General features: G+C 52.2%; 1 protein-coding gene across 3 annotated transcripts in view; it reads right to left on the reverse strand.

Moving 5' to 3' along the window:
- Positions 1-3,866: 3,866 nt before the first annotated feature.
- The window catches only part of Arhgap8 (Rho GTPase activating protein 8), a 41,158-nt gene continuing 20,606 nt past the window's right edge, over positions 3,867-24,418 (reverse strand). For all 3 annotated transcript variants that reach the window (XM_041672198.1, XM_041672197.1, XM_041672199.1), the window contains exons 3-12: positions 23,863-23,950; positions 22,632-22,763; positions 19,258-19,344; positions 15,185-15,283; positions 14,503-14,613; positions 10,156-10,229; positions 9,145-9,222; positions 8,281-8,409; positions 6,315-6,418; positions 3,867-4,296 (exon numbers count right to left, since the gene is read on the reverse strand). In XM_041672198.1, coding sequence (XP_041528132.1) covers positions 4,000-4,296; positions 6,315-6,418; positions 8,281-8,409; positions 9,145-9,222; positions 10,156-10,229; positions 14,503-14,613; positions 15,185-15,283; positions 19,258-19,344; positions 22,632-22,763; positions 23,863-23,950 — 1,199 coding nt within the window. In that variant the 3' untranslated portion in view covers positions 3,867-3,999. The remainder of the gene's footprint in view (positions 4,297-6,314; positions 6,419-8,280; positions 8,410-9,144; positions 9,223-10,155; positions 10,230-14,502; positions 14,614-15,184; positions 15,284-19,257; positions 19,345-22,631; positions 22,764-23,862; positions 23,951-24,418) is intronic.

Consider the following 24,418-nt stretch of genomic DNA (forward strand, 5'->3'; position numbering starts at 1 on the left):
AATGCTCTGGTTCCCCTCCCGGGTCATTCCTAGACACACAGTCTGATTTCCCCAGCTCACTGAGTTGCTCTCCCAGCGTCTGCATCAGTCTGTGCCTCAGCCGTTGATGAGTGACTTCTCTTTTCTGACTTCCATTTTCCCTCCCTGACATTTTCTGCCATGGCGAACCCTGGTGCATGTGGGTCTGACTGGTGCCTGTGGTTCACTGTGAATGTCAGCCACAAGTTCTGGGCAGCCTGCTGAACCTCTGGAGTCATTGGCAATCTCTGTCGTTTCTGCAAAAGTGAATGTTTGACTAATTTATCCGGGGTGTCCTGGCGATGCTGACACCCTGGAGTTCTTGTCCAGGCATTGTTGGCATTGTTTTAAGCCGGGACATTTTGTGTGCTTCCCACATGCGATCGCAATAATCACTTTCTTTTGCTGTGGGAATGATCGGGAAATTGTGCCGAGACACAGGAAGGTGATGGGTCCACGCAGCGCTGGGCTGGGATTCTACAATTACCATTTGTGAAGAGAAACTGTTATCAAAGGACCGGCAGGAGACCATCTTGGGGCACCTCTCCAAGTCAGGAAATTTGAAACATATATTTCACAGACACGCATTTCCCTGTAAACCCCGCTGCATAATGCATGAGGCTTGATTTAATGTCATTGTTAATTCGGGGCTCACAATGGCAGGCTCTTAAGGGAGCCATCATTTTTCTTTCTTTCTTTCTCCCTGGCAGCAGAACTCTGAGACCCTTCGGGGTTATTCAGCATTCTGTGAGCACAGACATCATGATGATGGGGGGGAGGGCGGGGTGCATGTGCGCATTCATAGGGGCCTTTCCAGAGGCTGTGGCGGGGACATGGTGGGTTGGCTGCCTCAGCTGCCATACTGAGCCTTGCTGGGAGCCCACTTTGTTTGACTGTTTGGGGTCAGAAAGGAAGGGTTGTTAGAAAGAAGAAAGGAAAGAGAGAGGGGGAGGAAGAAAGGGTGGGAGAGATGGGAGGGAAATGGGAAGACAGAAAAAGAGAGAAAGATATGCAGAGAGAAAGGAAGAATGAATGATAGAGAAGAGAGAAAGAAAAAAGGGAAGAAAGGAAGGAAAGCAAAGGGGGGGGGAAGAAATGAAGAAACCAAAGTGAAAGAAACGAAGGGAGAAAGAAAGGCTCTTAGGATAACAGAAAGAAAAAAGGAGAAGGGGAAGAAGAAACCACAACGAGTTTCATGAAGCCGAGGGGAATCCATGTGCCTCTGGGACTGGGAATGACAGAAGCAGAAAAAGCAGAAAACACAGAACCTGGTGGGCAGGTCACCGGGTAGCCAACACATGTGACTGGAGCTTGGCTGGGGGCAACAGGAAGGGCTGTGGAGAAGAGAATCCAGGAGGTATGCACAAACGCCACCCATGGCTCCTCTCAACACCAGGGTCAGGCTGGGCTTCGGAGGCAGTGCAGGCCAGGCCTGAGCCCTCGGCAGCCGGCAGGGCATTTGGTGAAGGGTATGTCAGCTGAGGGCCACTTCAGGTGTGACACATGTGTGACAGTGCTGACCAGCGGAGATGGACACCAGGAAGACAAAGCTATTTTAGTCTCAGCCATCTCTCAGGGTCCAGCCTTTCTGCGGTGTGACAAGGCATCATCTACCTACCGCTCACCCTCAAGAACTGCATGGTTGAGTTATCCCCTCCCCATTTCAATCCCCAGCAACTCTCAGGGATTTAGCAGCTTATCCATTGGGTTGTGCTGTGTCCATAGCTAGGGCAGATTGTGTCTGAGCCTCGGGTTAGACATGCTGAGCAGTTTTGATACAACCAGGGAATAATGTCGACATGATTGTTCAGTGGCAGATACAAATAAGCAGACATCCACATTTGGAAGAGCGTTCAGTTTTCTTGGTGCTCTCTGCCCAGACAGGAATCAGGCAGAGGAGATCAAGCATGCTGAGGCTAACAGACCAGGGCTGGGAACTGCAATTCTAGCTCAAGCCACCACAGAGCTAGACTTTCCAGAGACGGGCGGGTGCATGTGGTATAAGGCCCCACTGTCCAGGAGGGAAGAGAAAGCCCAGAACCTCCCTCAGCCTCACTTCTCCGTGAAAACCACAAGCAGAAGCCCTTACAGGTTTGGACACATCTATACTGGTTAATTTCTGACACAAACTACAGTCATCTGGAAAGAGAAATCTTAGTTGAGAAAATTCCTCTGTCAGATTGCTTGTAGGCAAGTCTGTGGGGCATTTCATGACTGGTGATTGATATACGATCGCCCAGCTCCCTAGGGACAGTGGCATCCATGGGCTGGTGCTCCCAGCCCAGAAAGCAGGCTGAGTAATCCATGAGGAGCAAGCCAGTAAGCAGTCCTCCATGGCCTCTGCCTCAGTTGCTGCCTCTTACATTCCTGCCTTGGGTTCCTGCCCTGCCCTCCCTTCATGGACACCTGTAACCTGTGAGCTGAAGTTTTGGGCACTGTGTTTTCAACAGCAGACTCAATCTCTCTGTGTCTTCTGCATCTCTGGGGCAGAAGAGGAAACGTTTCAATGACTTCTTATAAGAGAAGGGGCTGCCCTGCAGGATCAGTCAAGTGGGTCCCCAGGAATCAGGTGTTTGCAGATCCACTCACCAGGTGGCAACACTGTCTGGATCAGAATGATGTGTTAGCAGGGTCCCGGTTCTCAGGCAGGTCTCCGTTCTCTGTGAGTCCCGTAGCGTTAGCCACTGAGTAAAGTCTGTGCCTTCAGGGATGCGGAATGTTCTCCACAGGGTCCTGTGTTTAAAACTCGGCCTTTAAACCATTTGTTTAAAACAAATTGTTGTGACAATGTTCTGGAAGTTTCTGTAAACTTTAGGAGAGGAGGAAGTGGGTCACTCAGGGATGGACTGTGAGGCTCATAGCCTGACCTAACTTCCTGCCTCAATTCTACTTCCCATGAGAAGAAGGTCCCACAATACAGCCCTTCCTTTAACACCATGTTGGACAGGCACTGGGGTCACCACACAGTTTGGGACAGCCCCCATGCAGGCCTGGAGGGACTGACAGCAGGTATCTGAGGTGGGCTTTTGTCCCCAGCATCCATCCCCTTCTGTCTGCAGCAGGAGTGTGAAGGCAGCTGACATACAGTTCTCCCTGTGGTAATGGTTAACTGTGGATGATCTGGATCCCAGCAGGAAGTCTGTGACCCAAGCCTAGCCCTTCACTGCATCCTCTGGTCACAGGGATTGGTCCAGGGTGAGCACGTGACCTAAGCTTGTACAATATGGATAATATATCTAACTTTTTGCTGGTGACTTTGCTACACTGCATTTGATAATGCACAGAGTCCCTTCTACAACCCCGAGGGGACAGTCTGTCTGAGGCCCCAGATCTGGAACCTTCTGGCAGACTGGCTGCCCAACAGCAGCTCTTCTTGTGTGGAGTGCCTACCATGCTCTTCTCCCCACTGTGGCCAACCAGCTTGGCAGTGGACATGCTTTTCCACAGGGCCCTAAGCATTGCTGCCCATGATCTCGAAGACCATCTTTCTACAGTGCCTCTGCCCAAGGCACCATGTGCCCCGTGCCACCTGCTGGAGGATAGGAGTAACTGGTCAGACAGCTAAGTCTCCCTAGCTGATAGCCAACCCAGCAGGGCCATGTGCGAGTCCCCCATGAACCCTTGAACTGTCAGGTAACCCATGGATTGTGGCTAACCTACAGCTGGGTAAGTCACTAGGTCCGATGGCCTGTCACATAGAGACTGCTCTGGGCCCCTTGCCCACACATTTACATCCCTTTTAGGTCACATTGCACTGTGGTTCAAAACAGCCACCCACCCTCACACAATGTATTTCATTTCAGCCATAGGCCAGAACCATGATGGACCCAGCAATCAGAACCACAAAATTCTCACTAAAAAGTTCTGGGTTCATTTAATTCCTGTGTCTTCTTACAGACAATAAGTTCATAGGACAAACGGGGACACAGACGCAACACAGGCTGCAAGGCGGCATCTCCAACTTGAGGTGTCCCCCGCCAGTCAGGGGACGCGGAGGCGCGGCAAGTACGGTGAGGCCCGGGGCGTGCCTGTCGGCGTGAATCCTCTGGTGACAGGACCAGCCTGTTCTACTTCCACAGTGTTCTGCGTGTGCTCCCCGGGGGCCTCCTGGGCGCTGAAGACTTTGTCATAGTACTCAATCAGCAACTCCGTGAAGAGGTTCAGAGGCACCAGGGCGCTGAGGGAAGCCACCCCCTGAGATGGCCAGATCAAATTCAGCCCGAACACACATGCCAGGTTTGAGCTGGTCATCTTGTTTGAAATGCTCTCCTGAGATACCTGAAAGAGGCCGCAGAGGAAACCAAGAAATGAGTCCCCAGGCATCAGCAGCCTAGATTCTGTCCTCACCCCAAAGAAGACTGGTGTGGTAGGGAGAGTTCTAGATGATTCCGTCCTCACCCCGAGGGGCTAGTGTGGTGGAAAGAGCTCTGGAGGCAGAGGGAGTGGGCTGGGGAGATGGCTCAATTCGTCTCGCCAAGTGCTTGCCACACCAGCCAGTTTGGTCTCCCGAATAATATAGTACATGCCTGTAATCCCAGCACCGGGGAGGCAGTGACAGGTGGATCCCTGGGGCTCACTGGCCAGCTAGCCCAGCCTACTTGGTGAAGTCCAGGCCAGGGAGAGACCCTGTCTCAAAAACCAACAATGGAGGGGCTGGAGAGATGGCTCAGTGGTTAAGAGCATTGCCTGCTCTACCAAAGGTCCTGAGTTCAATTCCCAGCAACCACATGGTGGCTCACAACCATCTATAATGAGGTCTGGTGCCCTCTTCTGGCCTGCAGACATACACACAGACAGAATATTGTATGCAAAATAAATAAAAATAAATATTTAAAAAAAAACCAACAATGGAGCCAGTGAGCTGGCTCAGTGGGTAACAATAGCTTCTGCGGAGCCTGGCAATCTGAGTTCAATCCCTGGGGCCGACAGAGTTGTCTGAGAGAACCTGCTGCTCCCTGCAGATTGTCTTCCAACCACCATGTGGTATGCATGCTATAGCCTATGTACACATGTGTGCACACACACACACACATAAATAAATATTTATGGTTGTGAGCGTAGCCTTTAACGGCTGAGCCATCTCTCCAGCCCATAAATAAATAATAAACAAACAAAAGAGTTCTGGAATGGAGGGCCACAGGTAATATCAAAATCCTATGTGGCCACTTCCCCGCTTGAGGCCTCAGTTTCTCAGTTTTTCCATCTGAAAGGTTCTGGCTTTGGTGCTGTGATGACCCTCTGCACCCCCCACCACCACCACATTCTGACTTCCAGGATCTCATGAATGCCCCATCAACTCCCCTTCCACTTTGCAGACTCAGGGAGGGGAGACCCAGCACTATGGATCTCAGCCAGGTACACCCTGACTTCTGTGATATGGTTTGATGAACTGAACTCAGACTTGTGAGTACGGTGGTGAAAACCAAGTACCTGGGGGAGAGACTCCCATCCTTCTGACATGGCCACCTGGATAAGTAGGATTCAGTGCTCTCCATTTTGTAGATGAGAAAACTGAGCCCAGAGGGCAGAGAAGACCTGCCTCTGAGCCCTTATATAGGAGCGACAGAACAAAGACCAGTCCACACCAGTGCCTGAGGAGGAAGCCTAAGAAATCTGCTCTACACTGAGAGGGTCTGAGCACATCCTCGCTTGAGAGGAAAAGTCACCAGGCAACAGTGACAGAATTGCTTGTAGTGGATGTGGGGTAGGGTAGAGGGCAGGTAGGGAGGTGGCTCGGCAGCTGAAGTACTTGCCACGGGACCTGAGTTCAACTCCCAGCACCCCCCCCCCCCAAAAAAAAAGAGCGTGGCAGTCTATGCCTCCAATTCACGCCCTGGGGTATGGGAGTATAAGACAGGACTATCTATCCCTGGATCGCACTGGCCAGCTAATAACAGGCTGAATTAATGTGCTCTAGGTAAGAGTCTGTCTCAAAACACAGAGTGACCGAGGAAGACCTCTAACATTGACATTTGTCCTCCGCACGTACATTCACACATATTCATACATGCACACAGGCATGAACATATACCATACACGCAAAGCCAAGAATGTGACATCATATGACAGACTGTCCCCTCTGTCCCTCCTGGCTCCCATCCCTGGGCATCGCACCAGACCGTCAAGCTTCTCAGAGGAGCTTGGCTGGACCTTGAGTGACATCCTTTGGTGGTTAGAGTGGAGTGGGCGTGACTTTGAACCTGGGAAAAACAGCGTGGGTCTGTGCTGATGAGAGGCTCCGGGGCCAGTCCTGTGGCTGGGCTTCCTCATCCTGGGAGGCAGCTAACTCCACCTACCTCATGCAGGAAGCCCATGAGGTAGCGGAGGACGGTGTAGTTGTGCTCCGGCAGGCTCTGCAGGATCAGGCGACAGTGGGTCACACGCAGGCTGCTCTCCACACCTGCAATGGCATGAGGCTGCTGGCCCAGGCGGTACAGTCCTAACACCCTAACACCCTACTACTTCGGCCGGCCTCCTTCCTTCCTCCTCTATGTAATTGCCTCAGAAACGACTGATCGCTGGCAAGCAGGGCAGTGTGTCACTCTGCAAACAGGAAAAGGCTAAACCAGGGCCAGCAATTTTAACACAGACTGCAGCCCACATCTGGCCCAGTGTGTTTCTTTGTCAATAAAGGCTTTATTTGTTCTCTCTACCTCCCAAGTGTTGGCATGAGAGGCGTGTACCACCATGCCAGCGATCAGCAATGTTTTACTTGAACACAGTGTAGCCGTGCGTTGACACATTGCCTGGGGCTGTTTGAGGCTTACAGCGAAGGGGCCAGCAGCTGCCATGGAGGCTGTGTGGCTGGGAAGGCTGAAACATTTACTCTCTGGCCTCATCTAGAATAAATGCTCCTTCCCATGAGTCTTAGTACACAGATCACCACACTGTGCTGTTCTTCTGGAAAGCCCCACATTCAGGGGTGGAGACAGGGGGCTGGATCTAACTGTTTTCATACATAGACCCTCAGTTCCCACCATTGCCCTCGATTTGAGTTTTGTTTTGAGACAAAGCCAGGCTGGCTTCAAACTTGTCGTATAGCTGAGGATACCCTTGAACTCCCGGTCCTCCTGCCTCCATTTCCCAAGTGCTAGGATTACAGGCGTATGCCACTATTCCTGGTTTATCTAGTGCTAGGGATGAAAGCCAGGCGCTCTACCAACCAATTTACACCATCAGACCCTCCACCCACAGACATGTGCATAACCCTGTTCCTGAGCCCCCAGCCTCTGACACACCACTGTCCCCTTGCTAAGCCTGTGCAGTGACTAGGAGACCCTGGAGCTGTGTAAACGCTCCTTCCGGGACCCAGGATTCCCGCCTATGAAAAGCCTGAAGGCTTTCTAATAAAAAAGGGAAACGAGCTGTGGTTGCTTAGTCATCTCGGTGGATGGTGGACAAGGAGTGTCCTTGCCATTCCCATTTCCAGGGAAACGAGTGGCCGCCAGATCCAAACTGTGGATGACACTGTCTCAAGCCCCTCTTCAGAGAACGATGGCCTCAGAGAAGACATGGGAGGAACACAAGCCACCTTGGCTCTTATGGTGGTCCCCCTTACCCTTCCCGGGGAAGCAGGCAAAGCGGCAGAATGTCACAACAATGACTGTGACAGCAGTCAGCTGAGCATATTCTTACTTGTTCGGAGCCAAGGGTGACCTTGAGGTCCTGATCATCCTGCCTCTGCCTTCCAGGGGAGGAGTTACTTCTACATAGCACCGTGCCTACTTTATTTGGCACTGGGGTGGGATCTGGGGCTTCCTGCTTGCCAGGTGAGAGCTCTGCTCCCTGAGCTGCATCCCTACCCCTTGCTGTGCTGTCAATCCTCAGAAGAGCCCCAGTGAACGCAGAGGGAAGTGAGAACAGAGGGGCTGCACGGCTGCCCTGGGTCACACAACTGGTGACAGCCAGCTCTGGACAGGGGCAATGACTCTCCTGACTCCTGGGTAACCAGTGTTCTCCTTGTCTCTGGAGACTATGGCCATCAGGAAGCTTCCACAGGGCTCCCAGGAAGGGCCTGCATACTTCACTTGAAGGAGAATTGTTGCCACCTGAGTAGGGCCACCAGGCAAGCTAGGGTCACTCTCCCCAACCCTAAGGACAATTTGGCCCACTCGATGTCAGCAGCAGCCTACAGCCTCACTGAATAGACGGGTGGCCCCAAGTTCCCCTCTGCTGATCCGCAGGGCGCGGCAGAAATGAGGCCAAGGTTGGGCAAACGCTGCCTCAACCGAGACAGAGGCCGGAGTTGGCTCAGGTACATACTGGTGATCCCGAGAATCTGCTCGTAAGCTTGGAAGGTCAGCAGCGGCTGGGGCAGCTCACGCAGGAAGGTCTTCAGGATCACGGCTGGGACATGCATGTCTCCATAGTCATCAAAGTTCACGGGCTTCCCTGAACACAGGAGGGCACGGCTGAGCAGCTCACTCAGCCGACGGCTTGCGAGCTGGAGGGGGAGGTCACAGCCGTGTGTCCCAGGGAGGCCTCCGTCCCCACCAGCTACCCCCTTCCTGCTCCTCCCTCCCTCTTCTAGGGTGCCCATGGGGCCAGCCATTGGTTCCCTCCAGGTAAGGTTTGGCTCTGCACGGAGATTGAAGCTCCAAGATCAGGGCCTTGGCTCTGGGGCTCCACACAGGACCAGGCTGGTGTCTAATGCCCAGCTCGGGACTGTGCGGGCCTAGTGTTTGATGACTGAATGTATAATTACAGGAACATGGCAGGCTCAAAGCGGGGCTGGGGGGCAAGTGTTCCTGGGAGCAAGATAGCTACTTGCTTAGTGATATTTTGGGGGTACCCCTAGCTCAGATGCCAGTTCTCTGCTTGCAGGGTCGGGGCTGACTATGGAAAGCCATAACTTGATTTCCCTACCTTGAAGTGTTAGTTCAAACCATGTGACCACGTGGTGTCAGTGGAGAAGGTACACAGGCAATAGGAGCTGGGGCAGTGCCTTGCCTAGCAGACTGGTGTCTGGACACAGGATCCCCTTGCTCTACAATGGGATGGTGGTTGGAGTTCCCAGGCAGCAGCCTTGCCCAGACCTGTCTCTAGGGTTAGGTGGGGTATGGAATTACCGAGAACTGGGGAGTGGCAGTCGAGAATCAGGCAGGAGGGAGGGGTCTGGGGCATCACCTTGATCGTACAGTCGCTGCACCTGGCGGACAGTCTGGGCGCTGGCCGATCTCCGGAACAGACCCTCCGTGCGCAGCCCTGCAGGAAGAAGAGACTGGACACCTCAGTTCCCAGAACTCTGACTTGCCTGAGATTCTGCGAATCCCCTGTCTGCGGCATCAACCTCCCATGGCTACAGGTCAGGTTTTCCAGTCACCCAATGTCCCACCTAAATCTCTCTCCCTAAGAGAAAGGAGTGCAGAAACACACAGGCCTGAGCTCCAGTCACCCCTGCCGCCTAGCAGCTTGTGATCCTGATTCTTCACCACCAGTTTCAACATCACCAGGCTTCGGCTGGCTTCCCAACCAGGAGAGAAAGTCAGGCCTAAGCCTGCTCTACATGGGGAACAGCACCCTAGAACACACGAGAACACTAGGCAGCAGCCTGGAGGCTAAAGTCCTTCTGGCCTCTCCTGCATCTCCTTCCTAGCCTTTCCACAGACCCACAGTGATGCACACATACCCAAGGTGGCCTCGCTGTACATGCAATGCTTCTTTCTGCCTTCAAGCCATGATCTCAGAAAGCTGTGACGCCCAAGCCTTCCAAGTCAAAGGGCATACCCACCCATGGGCCATGGAGCCTGCAGACCCAGGCTCAGCCCAGTCAGTGAACCTGCTGCTCACAAGAATGCACACACCCAAAACTCTGTGAGTCAGGTATTAACCCCGCTGGACAGACCAAGGGATGGTGGCCCAGATAAGGTAAGCAGCTGGCTCAAGGTCATGCAGCAAGCACACAAAAGACACACACAGACATACGTGTGCATGCGTGTGCGCGCACACACACACACACATGCACACATATACACACAGGTATTTAAAGTCAGATCATTTAAGGCCACACCTGGGGCCACTGTGCATCTAATGCTTGCTCAGGTCTCAGCTCCAGCATCTTGTAGGGTGTTCCGGATCTGAAGCAAAGCCCTTCTAGAAAGGCACTGTTGAGTGACCAGGCCAGAGCTAGCTCCTTACCTTTCTCCCTCAGGTACGTCACTGTCCACCGCAGCACAGGGGGGATGAGTTCACCTTGATTTTTGTCTTTGAGGCTGAGGAGGAAAAGAGTACTGGCTTATTCCAGACCTTGATGGCAGGCATGGCCAGCAGAAGGCCCTTGGATTCCCCTTTCTGAGAAAATATAACATCAAGGAGTGTCCAGGGAGAGACACAAGCTCAGGCCCCACAAACAGACACGAGAGTCCAAACATTTGGAAGGACAACACAATGCTGTAACTCAACCCAGAATATACTGTGGAGAACCCTGGGGACTGGAGGCTTCCCGGGGGCTACTTCAAGGTAGAGGTTTTGAGGGATGAGTAGGAGTTTGCCAGAGGACAAAAGAGTGAAAGAAAAAAAAGCATTGCAGACAAGAAGACACACAGAGAGATACAAGAAAGTCTGACTGTGACTGTGAGCATGGATGTAGGAGACCATCAGGGAAGGCTTCCTGGTGGAGGGGATAGCAAAGGGACCATATTCAGCAAGCTGTGGCAAGGCCCACAGTTACGAGGAGAGCAAAGGTTCATCTCTGGACTTGTCCTCTTTCCCAGACTCATGGCTACCCAGAGGGAACTCACATCTCTCTCCTCGGGAATGACAAGCCAGCCTTTATGTTTCTGCAGTGTCGGGGATGGAGCCCACAGCTTTGTACATGCTAGACAAGCCACTCTGAGCCCTGGCTCAGCCTGAGTGAGACCTCTGACTTCCCGACTCTGCCTTCCTCTGTTGGCTTAAGCGGCTCGTTCCAAGTGTGGCTTTCTGTTGTGAACTTAAATCAGCAAATTAACATTGGCGAATAGGCTTTGGTTATGAATTTTAATGTCTTCCATTCATTCACAGTCCAAACAAATTAGATATCTGGTGCTTTATTTAATACGTTTATTGCCATTTTATTATAGTCATTGGCAATGAGACAACATAAAATATTAATTTAAAGGAGCAATCACACAGATTATCTCTTAAAGTGGCGTGCATGGAATGTATTCAAAGGCATCTGACGCTGCTCGCTGTTCCCTAAAGAGATAACGAAGTGGGCTTTTCTGTGTGGTGTTGGCGTGGATCGCGGTGGTAACGCAGACTAGGCAAGTGCTCCACCACTAAGCTGCACCCCAGCTCTGTCTGTCTGATGGACTGATTGTCAAGAGCAGTAACTGGCCCTGGGACAGGAGTAGCTAGCAGTGTGACAGTCCCAGCAGTGTCCTATGCACTGACTCTATGTGGGAACACCCTGCACGTGCTCAGGTCGCAAGACCAAAGGTGTCCCTGGTAACCTGGTTGTGTTGCTGTTTGCTTAGGAATGAAACACTCCCTCCTGGAAAGGGGAGGAAGTGGGAAGAAGGAGGAAGGTGCCCAAGGCTCGTGACATTCACCAGAAACTTACAAGTTTCTGTGGCTTGTATAAGGTTATGTAAACAGTGAACACGGCTGGGAAGGGGACATTCTTGGAGATTTCTACAAAATCCCCAGGCGCTCCAGGGATGTGGCCTGGGCCATCACCCATGCTGGCTGTAGGGCTTCTCAAGGATGCAGTCGCCTGAGTCACCTATGCTCCCATGAGTGATCCCATCGACGCTTTGGTCTGCAGACTAGACTTGGACAGAACCTCCCCTTTAGTCTGTCAATCTCTCCCATCTGAACAAAAATGGCCTCCTCCAGAGGTGGAGGGACGGCTCAGCAGCTATGGGCACCGCCCACTCTTCTAGAGCACCCAGGTTTGGTTCCCATCACCTGCCTGCCATCCACAACCATCTGTAACCCTGGTTCCAGGGGAACCGATGCACTCTGCTGGTCTCCATGGAGACCAGGCACATACATGATGCACACACACAGGCAAAACACACATACATGGTGTGCAAACACATGCTTACGGGCAAAACACCCCCCCCACAGGCAACAAAACACAAACCACGTCTTCCCCCAGGAAGTCAGTCACACAGTAGAGCTGAGAGGTCAATGATAGCCACCAGCAGTTTCCTGTGCACATCGCTCAGAAGCACATTGCACAAACCTGTCCATTATGCTTGTTTTTTTTCCCAGTGGTTGCGTGTGCACGTGTGTGCTTATGAGTGAGTGTGAGGTGCAGCTAAGGACAAATTGGCGTGTATAGTGAATATTCTTCACTATACACGCCAATTAGACTGGGCCAGCTGGTCAGTGAACGCCAGGTATGTCTTTGCCTCCACAGTGTTGGGATCACAAGCGCACAGCCCACCGTGGTATATGGTGAAGTACAGTGTGCTCTGGCAATGGGGCAAATGCTCCAGGCCCCATTTTTTGTTTTTGTTTTTGTAGATGAGGAGACAGAGGTGGCCCTGCCGGAGCCTCTACACTACATTAAGGAACTCTACACTAAGAAACTCTGAGTGGCAGAGCCACTGGGGACAGCAGCAGCAGAACCATGGAGGAAGGATGGGCACAGAGAGGCCCCAGAAACATTGTGAAAACTGTTACTAGATAGCCTGGGTCTCCCAGGGACACGCTCTCACTAGCGACACCTAGAGGGACTTATGTTTGCTGCAAGTACCTGCCCTGCCCTGCCATTGGGGTGGCCGCCAGGGGCGTCTATAATGTGTGGACCACCAGGGAGCCAGAGCAGCATGCATTCACAATCCATGAACAGGAAAGCACTCTTCAATGGTGAGTCTGTACTCCAGTTTGAGGGCCAACTATTTCACCATTTTCTGAGAGCGTGTGTCTGGGTGGGGAGGCACTATGCAGTCCAGTAGGAGCAGTCACAGATGCTATTCATACAGGATGTAGCCCTGCACTCATTCAACCCGGAGTGGGTTCAGCAGATTGTGCCATGATGGCAGAAAGCCCCATGGGACAAAGCTGATCAGGGACACATACATAGGGAGTCACAATCCCCTTGATAATACCTCTTCTCCTCTGCAGGCTCGCCCTCCTCCGTCCACTAGGGTCACCACTGGCACCTCTGCCTTGCTCAGGGAACACTGCTTCATCCTTGCGGACAGGTATAGAACCACGTTGACAGCCGCCCCACCACCGCCTACTGCTTCCCAGTGGCTGAGAGGACTAATTAGCTTAAAACGACCCTCTGAATTGCCTTACAGTTCAAGTCTAGAATAGGTGTGGGGCTGGTACCTGGAGTCTCCAAGCTTTTCCATAGCCTCTTGCTTATAGAACCCAAGGGCTGCCCTAGACTCACCAAGGTGGCCCAGAGAGCCCCCATCTCAAGTCTTTAATCGCATCTGCAAAGTCCTTCTCAGAAGCCATGTACAGTCACTGGTTCTAGGGGTTAGGATGTGACATGCACTGGGCATACTTTGCCTTCCACACAAGCCCTCTGCATCATAGGCCAGGAGAGCATGCAGATGGGTCTTACCCCAGAGCCCATAGGAGGACATGAGGAACTCTATCCTGATGATTCAGGAAGGGTAGGGGCAAATTTAAACCCCACCAGACTTCTTTTCAACTCTTCCCAGGTTCCCAAGTCTTCATGGACCTTACAGACAGCCAGTTTTAAGTAAAAAAAACCAAATCTCATGCAAGTTTCTGACACAAAGCGATTGATGAAGTGAAACACCCAGCAGGTCTCAGGCACCTGCAGTCAGGCCCAGTTCTTCCTGAGAGTACAGTGTGGGTGATCTGATCACCTGGAGGGGCTAAAGAGATGGCTCAGCGGTTAAGAGCACTGGCTGCTTTTCCAAAGGACCTGGGTTCAATTCCCAGCACCCACATGGCAGCTCACAACTGTCTGTAACTCCAGTTCCAGGGGATCTGACACCTTCACAGACATACATACAGGCAAAACCCCAATATACAATAAATAAATACATTTTTAAAAAAAAATTGCCTTAAGTTTTCATTGGCCAGGTCTACTAACAGGACAGGAGACCCAAAGAAGGACAAACTTCCAACCCAGAGGGTGAGGCATATAGGAACCTGGATTGGAGTTAGGCTAAGATGCCTGTGTGGTTGGGCACCAGGGAAAGCTTCTGGAGGAGGGGCCCCAGGTGAGTGGGAATGAAGCTGGCCTGGTAAACAGGTAAGGTAAGATGGCAGACTCACTAAGAGTCAAAGTCCAGGAGCACATCTCACTTGGGAAGTGAGAGGAGGGGTCCTAGCCAGAGGCCTGAAGGGCAGGGAACCAGAACTGAAGGGTGACCAGAAAGCTCTCGTCTTCTGCCTACACACACAGAGCAGTGGGCAGTCAGCCTCAGTGGGCACTTGGCTCAATCCATCTTGGAGAGTTAAGCTTAGCCACAGCGGGCAGAGGCTGGGGCAACCTCCCAGGACACAGAGGGGTGCTAGTGTTCAAGGAAGCAGAGCAGCCTCCACCCTCCACCCTCCACCACTTACTATTGTAGGCTGACTCCAAACTGCTGGGTGGGCAGAGGTGGCCGAGGGGGCGGAGTCTTAGTGGGAGGGGGCAACTGGCCTTTGTGCAGGTTTTGCAGCTTCTCATCATACCTGTGGACACAACAGGAGAGTGTCACCTCACAAGGGGACAGCCGTTTGGCCATGGAAGCCATCTCCAAGTGCCATGTGTAGATCAGGCTTTGATCGATATTAAAGGGAAACCCACATATCCTATGTCTCCTGTCTAAGTTCAGACATCCTGGGCAGGGGGCTGCACCCTCCGAGAGAAGTGAAGGGCTCAGAGCCAGACCAAGCTCAGGAGCCCCGCTGGAGCTGGCATGTCTGGCACAGGCCTGAAGCCGGGTCTGCTCTATCATTGAAACCCTGCTTGCCACAGACACTCAAGTGAGACTTTCAGCACTAGCTGTCTTCCGGAGTCCCTACACTTGCCACCCCTGGTTCATTTCATTCTATACACGGCTCACCGGCTCATCAGGGAATCCCTTTCATATCCGGCTCAGAAGCAGAACTGCAAACCTGTGCCTCGACGTGTTTTTAATCAGTTTTGCACTGGCAGTGAGAAGAGCCTCCCACCCACATGCACCCCTCACGGCTTGGTCTCCTGCGCATGTGCGTGGATAGTAGACCCCAGAGCCGCGCCTGGGGATGGCAAGGCACTCACCGTACTACTTCTGGGGGGATGAGCAGTTGGTCGCACTGAAGGTGCTCTCGGAGCTCACGCAGGCTGCTGAAGTAGGTGACCTTTTTCCCAAACTTGTGACTAAGGAAAGAAAAACAATAAAATAATGAGGTGAAGGAGAAAGGGCTGCAGGGGTTGGGGTGCCGCACAGACCCAGGAGGGGCCAAAGGTATTGGAGCCTCGCCTGTATAAAATGATTATGGGTCTCCAGTTTGAACTGGCTGAGAATTTACACAGAGCAGACAGCACAGGAGACCCTTCCTGTGTGTAGTGGATGGACACGTCTTAGTTTCTTTCCCTGTCATGTGATAAATACTCAGAAGCAGCTAAAGGGGAGGTTTCTGTTAGCTCAAAGTTCAAGGTCCAGCCCATGGCGGCAGTGAAGTCAATGCAGCAGGAGCTGGAGCAGCCGCTCACAGCATGTCCGGGCCAGAAGAGAATGCACACATGCACGCGTGGTACTGCCAGTTCCTCCTCTCCCAGGATCCCCTGCCCAGGGAATGGTCCCATCCACCGGGGGCAGGTTATCCACATCAGTTATAAGATAATCCCTCACAGGCGTGCCCAGAGGATGGATACCTTGCTCAGCCTAGATATAGTAGGGAGGGCCAAAGCAATATGCCTTACCCTCTCTGAGGAGTGGATGGGGTCGGGTAGGGAGGGTAGGTAGAGGAGATGGGAGGAGAGGAGGGAGTGGGAACTGGGATTGGTATGTGAAATGAGAAAAGGTAGTTTTTAAAAATAAATAAATAAAAGTTTTTTTTTGTTTTTTGTTTTTTAAAGGTTCTCCAACTTTCCACTGCCCAAACAAAACAAGACCTCAGGGATCGTGATAGATGGTGCACCCTTGTGAGCAGAGTACAATTCTGGGTCCTGTGCCAACTCTAGCTTAAACCAGTTCCCACACCCCAAGGGAGGCCAAGGCCTGTGCACTGGCTCCCTCTCGTGGTCAAGAGTGGATTGGACCTGGAGGCCAGATTTCAGTCACAAACAAGGTAGTTAGTTTCCCAGACTGCAAGGGTGCTATCAGGGACCCCGTACTGCAGAAGAGAGCAGGCTCTGGACCCTGGGGAAGGGATTGGGGCAGGCCTTGTGGGATGTCCTGACCTGTGCATCCAGATAGCAGACAACTCAGGGACAGCCTGGCCTCTGCTCCGAGGACATTACAGGTTCCTCTGGGGTATGAAATGTTATTAATGCTTGCTGTGTGGACAAGAGGAACCACTGAGCTTGGCTATCTTGTGGAATTGTCCAGACAGTGATGTCTGCTTCAGCACTGTGGGGTCTTCCCATGCCACTCCTGCCCACTCGGGGGCCGCACACCACCTTTCTCTGTGCAGGTGCCCAATGACTCCTGCAAGGGAGTCACCCACTGGGCAAGTAGACATGACCCATCTGGCCTTCCACACTGGGGGAAGGGCCTTGGGCAGCTCGGTCAGGAACCCCAGCACAGGCATGGGACAGGTTCCCATGAGAGACTTCAGCTTCCAGGAGAGACTGAGTCAGGATGACTCTCAGGATCCAGCTCGAGCCTGTGTGGGTCCACCCCTCTTCCTGTGTTATGGCTTCCCTCTGTTGTTGGATCCCAGTCCTGAGTCCTTTACTGGCTGTGTGACCTGGGGAAGCTGTGTCACCTCTTCAGGCACTAACCTCCCCTGTTTCGAAGTAGAGAAGTCATGGCTGACAACGTAAGATGGTTTTGGTGTGTTACATAAGGTGAATAGATGATTCAACCCCAAAAGGATAGCTTAAACCATTCTAGAAAAAAATCAGGCACGGTGGTGCATACCACATTCCGTAGAATACCAGGGCTGTGGAGAGGAAGGCTGAGCTGCAGGGCAGCTGGAAGTGAGGGATGAGGCTTGAGGTCAGAAGTGCTGCAGCTCTACCCAGGAGCCATTGGTGATGATGATGATGTGGGTATGTGTGTGTACGTGTGTGCATTTGTGTGTGCACAAATGAGCATGCACATGGGAGTGAGAATGTGTGACATAAGCATGTGTGTGCACACGCACACATAAGTGCAGGCAGACGTTCAATAGCATGTAGTAGTGGGCCCTGGAGCCCTCACATATAGGTGGGTGGTCCACAGGCGGCTTTCAGGGACCCAGCGCAAATGAAACAGCTTAAAAAGGCTCCAGTGTACCCCCAACAGGTCCAGTCAGTATGGAAGTCCAGCAGGGGACGAGGCTGCAGCCCCTTGATTCTTGCAGTTCCTAGAGGTGCCTGTGTCCCTTGTTGGGGGATGCCTGCGTCTATCTTCAAAGCCAGCAGTGCAGCATCTTTGAACTTTTTTCCCAACATTGCTGGGGAAGGCTGTCTGTTAAGGAGCACAGAGAACACCCGGAGCTCAGAGGAACATCCCGAGTGTCTTCTGTTTGCATCCCCTTGCCTTACTTAATCTCATCTACATAGCTCCTGTACCACGGAACATGACATAATTGACATGCTGGGACCCAAGTGCAGAGACCTCTAGGGTCATACATCGACCAGTGGAAAAGGGTCTGCAGGCTATAAAGACTGATGCCAACCGTGTCCTGAAGGCTGCGTGTGGTGACAGAGACTAGAGGACACAGCAAGGTGAGATACACAGCTTGGACCTCAAGGAGGCAGATAGAGACGGGAAGGCAGGAGAAATAGAGATTTCCATGTAGTCGGTGGGTTGGGCTGCCGTGCTGAAGTTAGAGGAGAAACAGGAACATAGAGAGTGGATGCAATGCCTGACTGTCTCTGTCTCTGTCCTGCTCTCTCTCCTATACATAAGGCACAACGTGAACCTCCTGTGTGGCTGTGGGCTTGAGAGAGTGAAGTGCGTTATTAGTAACAGGCCTCTGCGTCACTGTTGGGAGAAGAGGTGGAAGGAGGTAACAAGGACATCATGGAGGAGGAGGAGGAGGAGGCAGCAAAGGATTTTGAGGGCTGTGTCCAGCAAAGGGTGACAATCCCTCATGTGTGTGCCCTCCCTGCACTAAAATGCTCCTTCTAAAAACCTTCCTGAATCCTCCTGACTGACCAGGAAGGACACTGCCACCTCCATTCTGGATGTGCTACCTCACCTGAATGTCCCAACCTGCCCCATGCAAATACTGAGCCCTCATGAATGAAGCTCACCCACTCACCATGCTACTGAGTGCAGCTTGTGCCTGATGCTTGCGGCTAAATGGAGAAGGTGCCCATGGAGCCCTGTCAGAGCCAAGTCTTATGATCCCCTGGAACTCTTCCTAATACTGCCCAGAGAAATCATTGTCCAGTGAGAAAGAGTCCAGACATCCTGGAAAGAGCTAACAGAAGTTTCCAAATTTCTGTGCTCTTTGCCCAGGTACAGGCAGTAAAAAGCTAGCCCGTGGGCTTGGGGCACCTATTCTGAGCTTTCAGAAAAGTCTGTGCCTTCACCTGCTCCAGAGGGGAAGCCTGGAACATAGCCATGAGCCAAAACACAGAGTTCGTACCAGCTGACAGTTGAGGCAGAACCTCACTGGGTGGTCTGTCTGTACTCAGAGGGAGTGGCTGAGGCCAGTCATACCCAGAGCTAATGGAGACAGAGTCACGGAGGGCAGTTGTGGAGTGTCCGCACCTACAGGACCAACCCTAAGAAAACATCTGGGCATGGAACCCTAAGAAAACATCTGGGCACAGAACACAGCCAAGATTCCTCACCTGCTGCAGGGGACAGGCTATCCCAGATCATGTCCCAAAGACACAAGATGGAAGCCCTGTGCCTGTGTCCCAGGCTCTACATCTACACAGTTACCCTGCTGGGTACACTGGAGCCCTTCCTGGGCTTTGTGAACTTGACAGTGATCTTGGGGACCAGGATATAGATGCAAAATATGGGCATTCGGGTCATGGGATATTTAATGTCATCATTAAGTGTGACATCAATGTCATGGGCCAGTGTTCCTGTCCACAACCTCAGAGAGTCCCAGTGCATGGCCTGGGTGGTCATGTGACCCCAGGAGAACCCATGTATGCCTCAGAGACAGACCTGCATGGAGCCCTCCTTAGAGGTGTGCCTCAGAGATGGTGGCCTGAGAGTCTACCGGGCGCACGCTCACCTGATGAGGGGCTTGAAGATGTTCCACAAGGCTTTGATGAAGTTGGTGGGGTGCACGACATAGAGCGCCTTCAGGTTCTTCTTGTACCTGAGGAGGAAAAGGTGAGGTGATGTCAGTGCCCCCAACTCCAGCACATTCCACACTGAGTACCTGCACAGCAGGCCCAAACCTCAAAAACTCCATTCCTCAACAGGCTCAGCTAAAGGATGTGGATTAAAACCCAGAAAGAACTGTGTGTGTGTGTGTGGGGGGGGGGGTGCATGCCTCTAATTCCAGCACTTGAGAGGCAGAGGCAGGTGGAGCTCTGTGAGTTTGAGGCCAGCTTGGTCTGTGTAGAGAGTTCCAGGCCATCCAGGGCTACACAGTGAGGCTGTCTCAAAAGCAAAACAAAATCAGAGACCGGAAGAAGAAGGGCCTGGAGAGATGGTTGGTTCAGTTGGTCAAGTGCCTGGGAACCCCTGAACCCAATGTAAGAAAAGTTGGGCAGGTGGTGGCAGGTGCTTGTAATCTCAGTGCTGAGGAGGCAGAGGCAGGAGAATCCTAGCAGCCAGCCCAGCTACAAGGAAAGTTCTAAGACAATGAGAGACCCCATCTCAACAACCGGAGTGGATGGTGCCTAAGAAAGAATGACGGCTGAGGTTAACCTCTGGCTTGCACAATGCACACATGTACACACACACACACACACACACACACACACACACACACACACACCGTAGAAGGTATTTAAATTCAGAACACTGATCCCTCGGCCCGGGCCCACCCACTGCATAGTTAACCCGGCCTGTGTATGAGGTGATGTGTGTGGAGTAGAGCCTGTGGCCATGAATGCTCTCGCAGATGCTGGGTGGAGGGCATGGAGCATAGTCTTAACCAAGGATGACCTGGCTGCAGCGTTCAGAATTAAACCTGCCCACAGGGCTCGCCAACAGTGACATCTTGCGGGTAGTGTGCATAAGGTCATGGTGGGCGGGGGAGGATTTACTCCAGAGATCATTATGAGGGGTTGTTAAACTGCAGGAAGCCGGGACTGGCTGAGAAGTTGGGGGTGAGTGTGACTTAGGTCATTTGGAGCAGGGATCAAAGTTCAGACAAAGAAAGTATCTAAGCAGAGGGCTGAGGTGGCCTGGTATGGGATACCAGAACAGAGTGGGTAAGGACATCTGGAGGTGAGGGAGCCAGGCTTGAAGAGAGGCTGGACCAGGGAGAGGTAAGATGGGAGCTGGAGAGAGCGTGCAGAGGAGTGGGTGCAGGACTCCCGTGAACCCACACTGTCAACTCATGAGGCTGACCAGCAATGTGACAACCCAAAGGAGCAAAGGCAACAGGCCCTCTAAATACACAAACCTCAGAAAGGAGGCGGCATCCTGGGAGGAATGCCAGGTTCCAGGGCTGAGGTCAAAGGGGGAAGGAAGCCTGGAAAGACTGAAGGGTGAGTTGGGACCCTTAGGCTGAGGCGCAACAGTGAAGGCAAATCGGTGTCGCGTGAGCAATAAATCCTAAAAGGAAGTCTTCACTCCAAACTGCGGTCATGAGACAGGCTTCAAGAAATCTGTTGTAGTAGAATTCCAGAATGTGCTTCACCCCCCTATGTGCCCTGGAACTCAGAGGTCACAGAAACAGGTCACTTGACTCATCTTTCCCTGCTTCCGGGAGGGTCAGAAGGTCACAAAAACAGGCAATCCAACTGATCTACCTCACAGTTTCGAGAAACAGCTTATCAGGGAAAAAAAAAAACAAAACTCGCAATTTCTGGGACTTGAAAAGTCAGCCTTCACCCCTGACTCTCTACAAAAACTGATTTTCAAGAAACCCTGTCTCAAAACAAAACAAAACAAAACAAAACAAAACACAAGTGATTCTCAGATTCTTTACAGTGCAGTCTCCTGTACCCTTGGAGACTAAGCCATAGACCTGAGGACACCAGCCTCTCAGACCAGCAAATCTGCTCTTGTCGTTTCGAGATCTAAGTGAGTCTGTTCTGTCATTTTCCTTCCACTGACTTTTTTCTTACACGTACCCCGCTAAATGACACAAGTCGCGTGTCCTGTTGATGTAAGCGAGAGGAGAGGAGGGGGCACATCCTACCCGTCAGTGCAGACCGATGCTGCATCCCCACCCAGCCCCTCTGAGCTGAGACGCTGAGACGGAGTCAAGGCAGCACAAAGATTTGGTGCTACAGCCGCATGGCCTCAGGGGATTAGCCAAGAGCCTCTCTTGGATCCTGTCTCAAAACCTCTGGCTGCAAGGCAGGGGAGCCTGGAGCTACCCCACACCCACTAAGGAGGCAGCTGCTCTTACTAGAAGCCTTGAACAGGACAAGTGGCCCTGGAATCAGGCTGTGTAAGGAAAGAACAGGTAGCAGGTGTGGCCTGGCCTGAGGGTGATACCCAGAGGGGAAACAGGTGGGATTCCTCTAGGGTATAACAGAGGTGATGTGAAGTCTCTGCCAGCACAAATCAGAGCTGGAGTCACAGTTGCAGGACAGAGGGCTCGCTACCCTCCACAAATCACTTTGTTGTATAGCTTTGGTGCCCCTTGTTTTGTCTCTATGGAGCCAACATAGACAATCCTATCTATCCCTGCCCCCACTACCTTTTCCTAGAGAGTGGGAAAATCTTGACCGGTTTGTTTTGTTTGGGTCTTATTCTTGAAACATGGTCAAATGTAGCCCAACCGGGCCTCAAACTCACATAGGACGACCTTGAACTCTGGTCCTAGAGGGCTGGGATTACAAGCATGCCCCATATCCAGCTGAGAGTGGGATAGAAAACACTAGAGTTCAGCTCCCCCAGTCTGAAGACCACAGCCATATCTTCCATCCACCCCTGTCTGGTGCTACTGACCCAGGTTAAAAGAGCAGGAAACGGGCAGTCGGCAAGGACTTCGTCCCTGCTGGTGCACAGTTATACTGTCTCTTGCCCTTCAGTGTGAGTGTGAATGTCTGTTCACACTGGACATTGGGTGGCCTCCAGCCTCTATCTGCAGACGTCACCATTCCAAAACCACGGGCCTGCTAGGCATGGTGGCTGGCACATTCCTTTAATTCCAGCACTAGGGACACAGAGGCTTAGTCTACATAAAGCATTCCAGGCGGCAGGGCTATCCAGTGAGAAGCTGTTTCGAAAAACAAACATAAATCACCACCATTGGCTCAGATGCCAACCTCCCAGCTACATTATACACTTCTTCCTCTGGTAACAGGCCAGAAATATTGCGATTCTGTAGCCTTCTCACAGATGGGCTCTCTCCATGACTAAATGAGACACTAGCATCTGTCTGGCCCACTGCAGAGCCCATGACCCTTCCACCATTCAGTCTCGTGTGCAGCCCGCTCTGTGTCCCCTTCCCCCTCAAAGGTGCCTTGTACGCACTTGCGGTCAAACTCCTTGTAGGCATTCTGGAGCCAGCCCAGGGATGGTTTGTTCTGGCTGCTGAGGCCGTAGTGAAAGTAGACAATGGTATAGTCATTCTCCACATGCTGGTCCAGCGTGTACTTCAGATACCTGAGGGGCACAAGATACAGGGTTCCTTTAGGACAGTCACTCTCTCTACACTAAGTTACTGATGTCCGTGAAACAGAAGCCACGGTCAGTCAGCAGGTGCCAGGAGCAGGCCATGCTCAGGTCATATCCAGAACCACGTGGAAACTCTCTGTTTTTGTTCTTTAGGTGACACCTGAGGTTCAGAGGCGTGATCTCACTGACCCAAAGTCATACAGCAAGGAGACAGGACATCGCCCCAAAGAAATCCACAGGAAAGCCTCAGAAACTGTGACCACCCCATCTTTGGAAGAAAGGTACTTGTGGGTGAATCTGGGGTGTTAAGAGATGGGTGGATGTTGGACCTGCTAGGGTGGCTTTCAGGAAAACTCTTAGAGAGGCAAATTCAGGCCTAGGTCTCTACATGGGTCCGAAGTGAAGGTCCTTGGAGAGACAACGCATGTGAAGATGGAGACAGAGCAGATGTGATACAGCCCTGGCAGGAGGTTCAGGAATTTGCCTAGTGTTTGGAGCTAAAGGAGATTAACTGCCTGCTCTCCCCTGGGAGCACTAAGGGAGCACGCCTGGCACACACACCTCAATTCTGGATAGAATGTCGTTCTGCTGTTTAATGCCTCTAAATTCATGATCATTTGTTAAGGTAGCCACGGCAAACTGTTCAAGGAGGGGCTGAGATTCGAACTCAGGGTCATGTGACTTCCAACCTTGCCCTATGCCCCAGCACTATGGTTCTATCCACCTCAGATGTCTTGCTGATCTGCTGTTACCAGAAACATGCGTTCCTGCTCTCTAGACAGCCTGCGTCCATCACGGATGAAAGACAAACCTCCATGCATCCAGCACAGGGGACCATCCTGTCTGGGACTCAGAGGTCAGTGCCCAGAGCTCAGTTGGCTAAGAGTTGGAATCAAGCCAACGTCCACCATTCTACCGCTGCTGGTGAAGCCATGGTAGTTGTGGTGGGGGAACCTCCCCAGATGGCTCTGGAGTGGATTCAGAAGATCCTGAGCTTAGCGTGGTTCCAAACCCACACAGGGGATTGAGACAAAGATGCCCACACTGGGAGGCAGCCGCATGGGGCAGAGTGTAGGGGAGTACTTACTCCAGCAGGCGCTGGTGGTTGAGCTGGTGCGAGGGTGGCAAGCGGCAGCAGCTGAACGTGAAGATACGCCTCCCCTGGCGGTCATCCCCTGGAGGGACAGAGAGAGGTGTGACTAGGAGTTAGGATGCATGAGGCTGGGGCTTGGCAGCTGACATCCAAGGGAAGTATGCGATGTGCCCATTTTCTGAGAAAACCTTCCGACTGTCCATCACTCCATTTATCAGATGGAGCACTGGGGTTGCCAGGTTACCTCATCAGAGCCAGGTCCCATCAGCTGGCAGCTCGTGGGTTTAACTTTAGCTTCATTTGATTCCAAGTACAGGATCTAGCTGCCTTCTCACTGTGCCCCTCAGTGTTTTCCTGGAACTCTGAGTCTTGGAGAAGGCCAGAGAGTACAAGGGACAGTTGCCTCTGGACAGGACAGGACCACACATCAGTACAGGGGCCCATGCTTGCTATTTCTTGCATTGTGGAGGTCAAGTCACCTTGTGTTGTGACCAGTTCTCAATACACAAGACAGCCATGAGGCCTCAAGGACAAAGGCATCCTGAGGACA

This window comes from Microtus oregoni, unplaced genomic scaffold (assembly GCF_018167655.1).
Source record: "Microtus oregoni isolate MIOR12 unplaced genomic scaffold, Mior012 000022F_ref0000154, whole genome shotgun sequence".
Lineage (NCBI taxonomy): Eukaryota > Metazoa > Chordata > Mammalia > Rodentia > Cricetidae > Microtus > Microtus oregoni.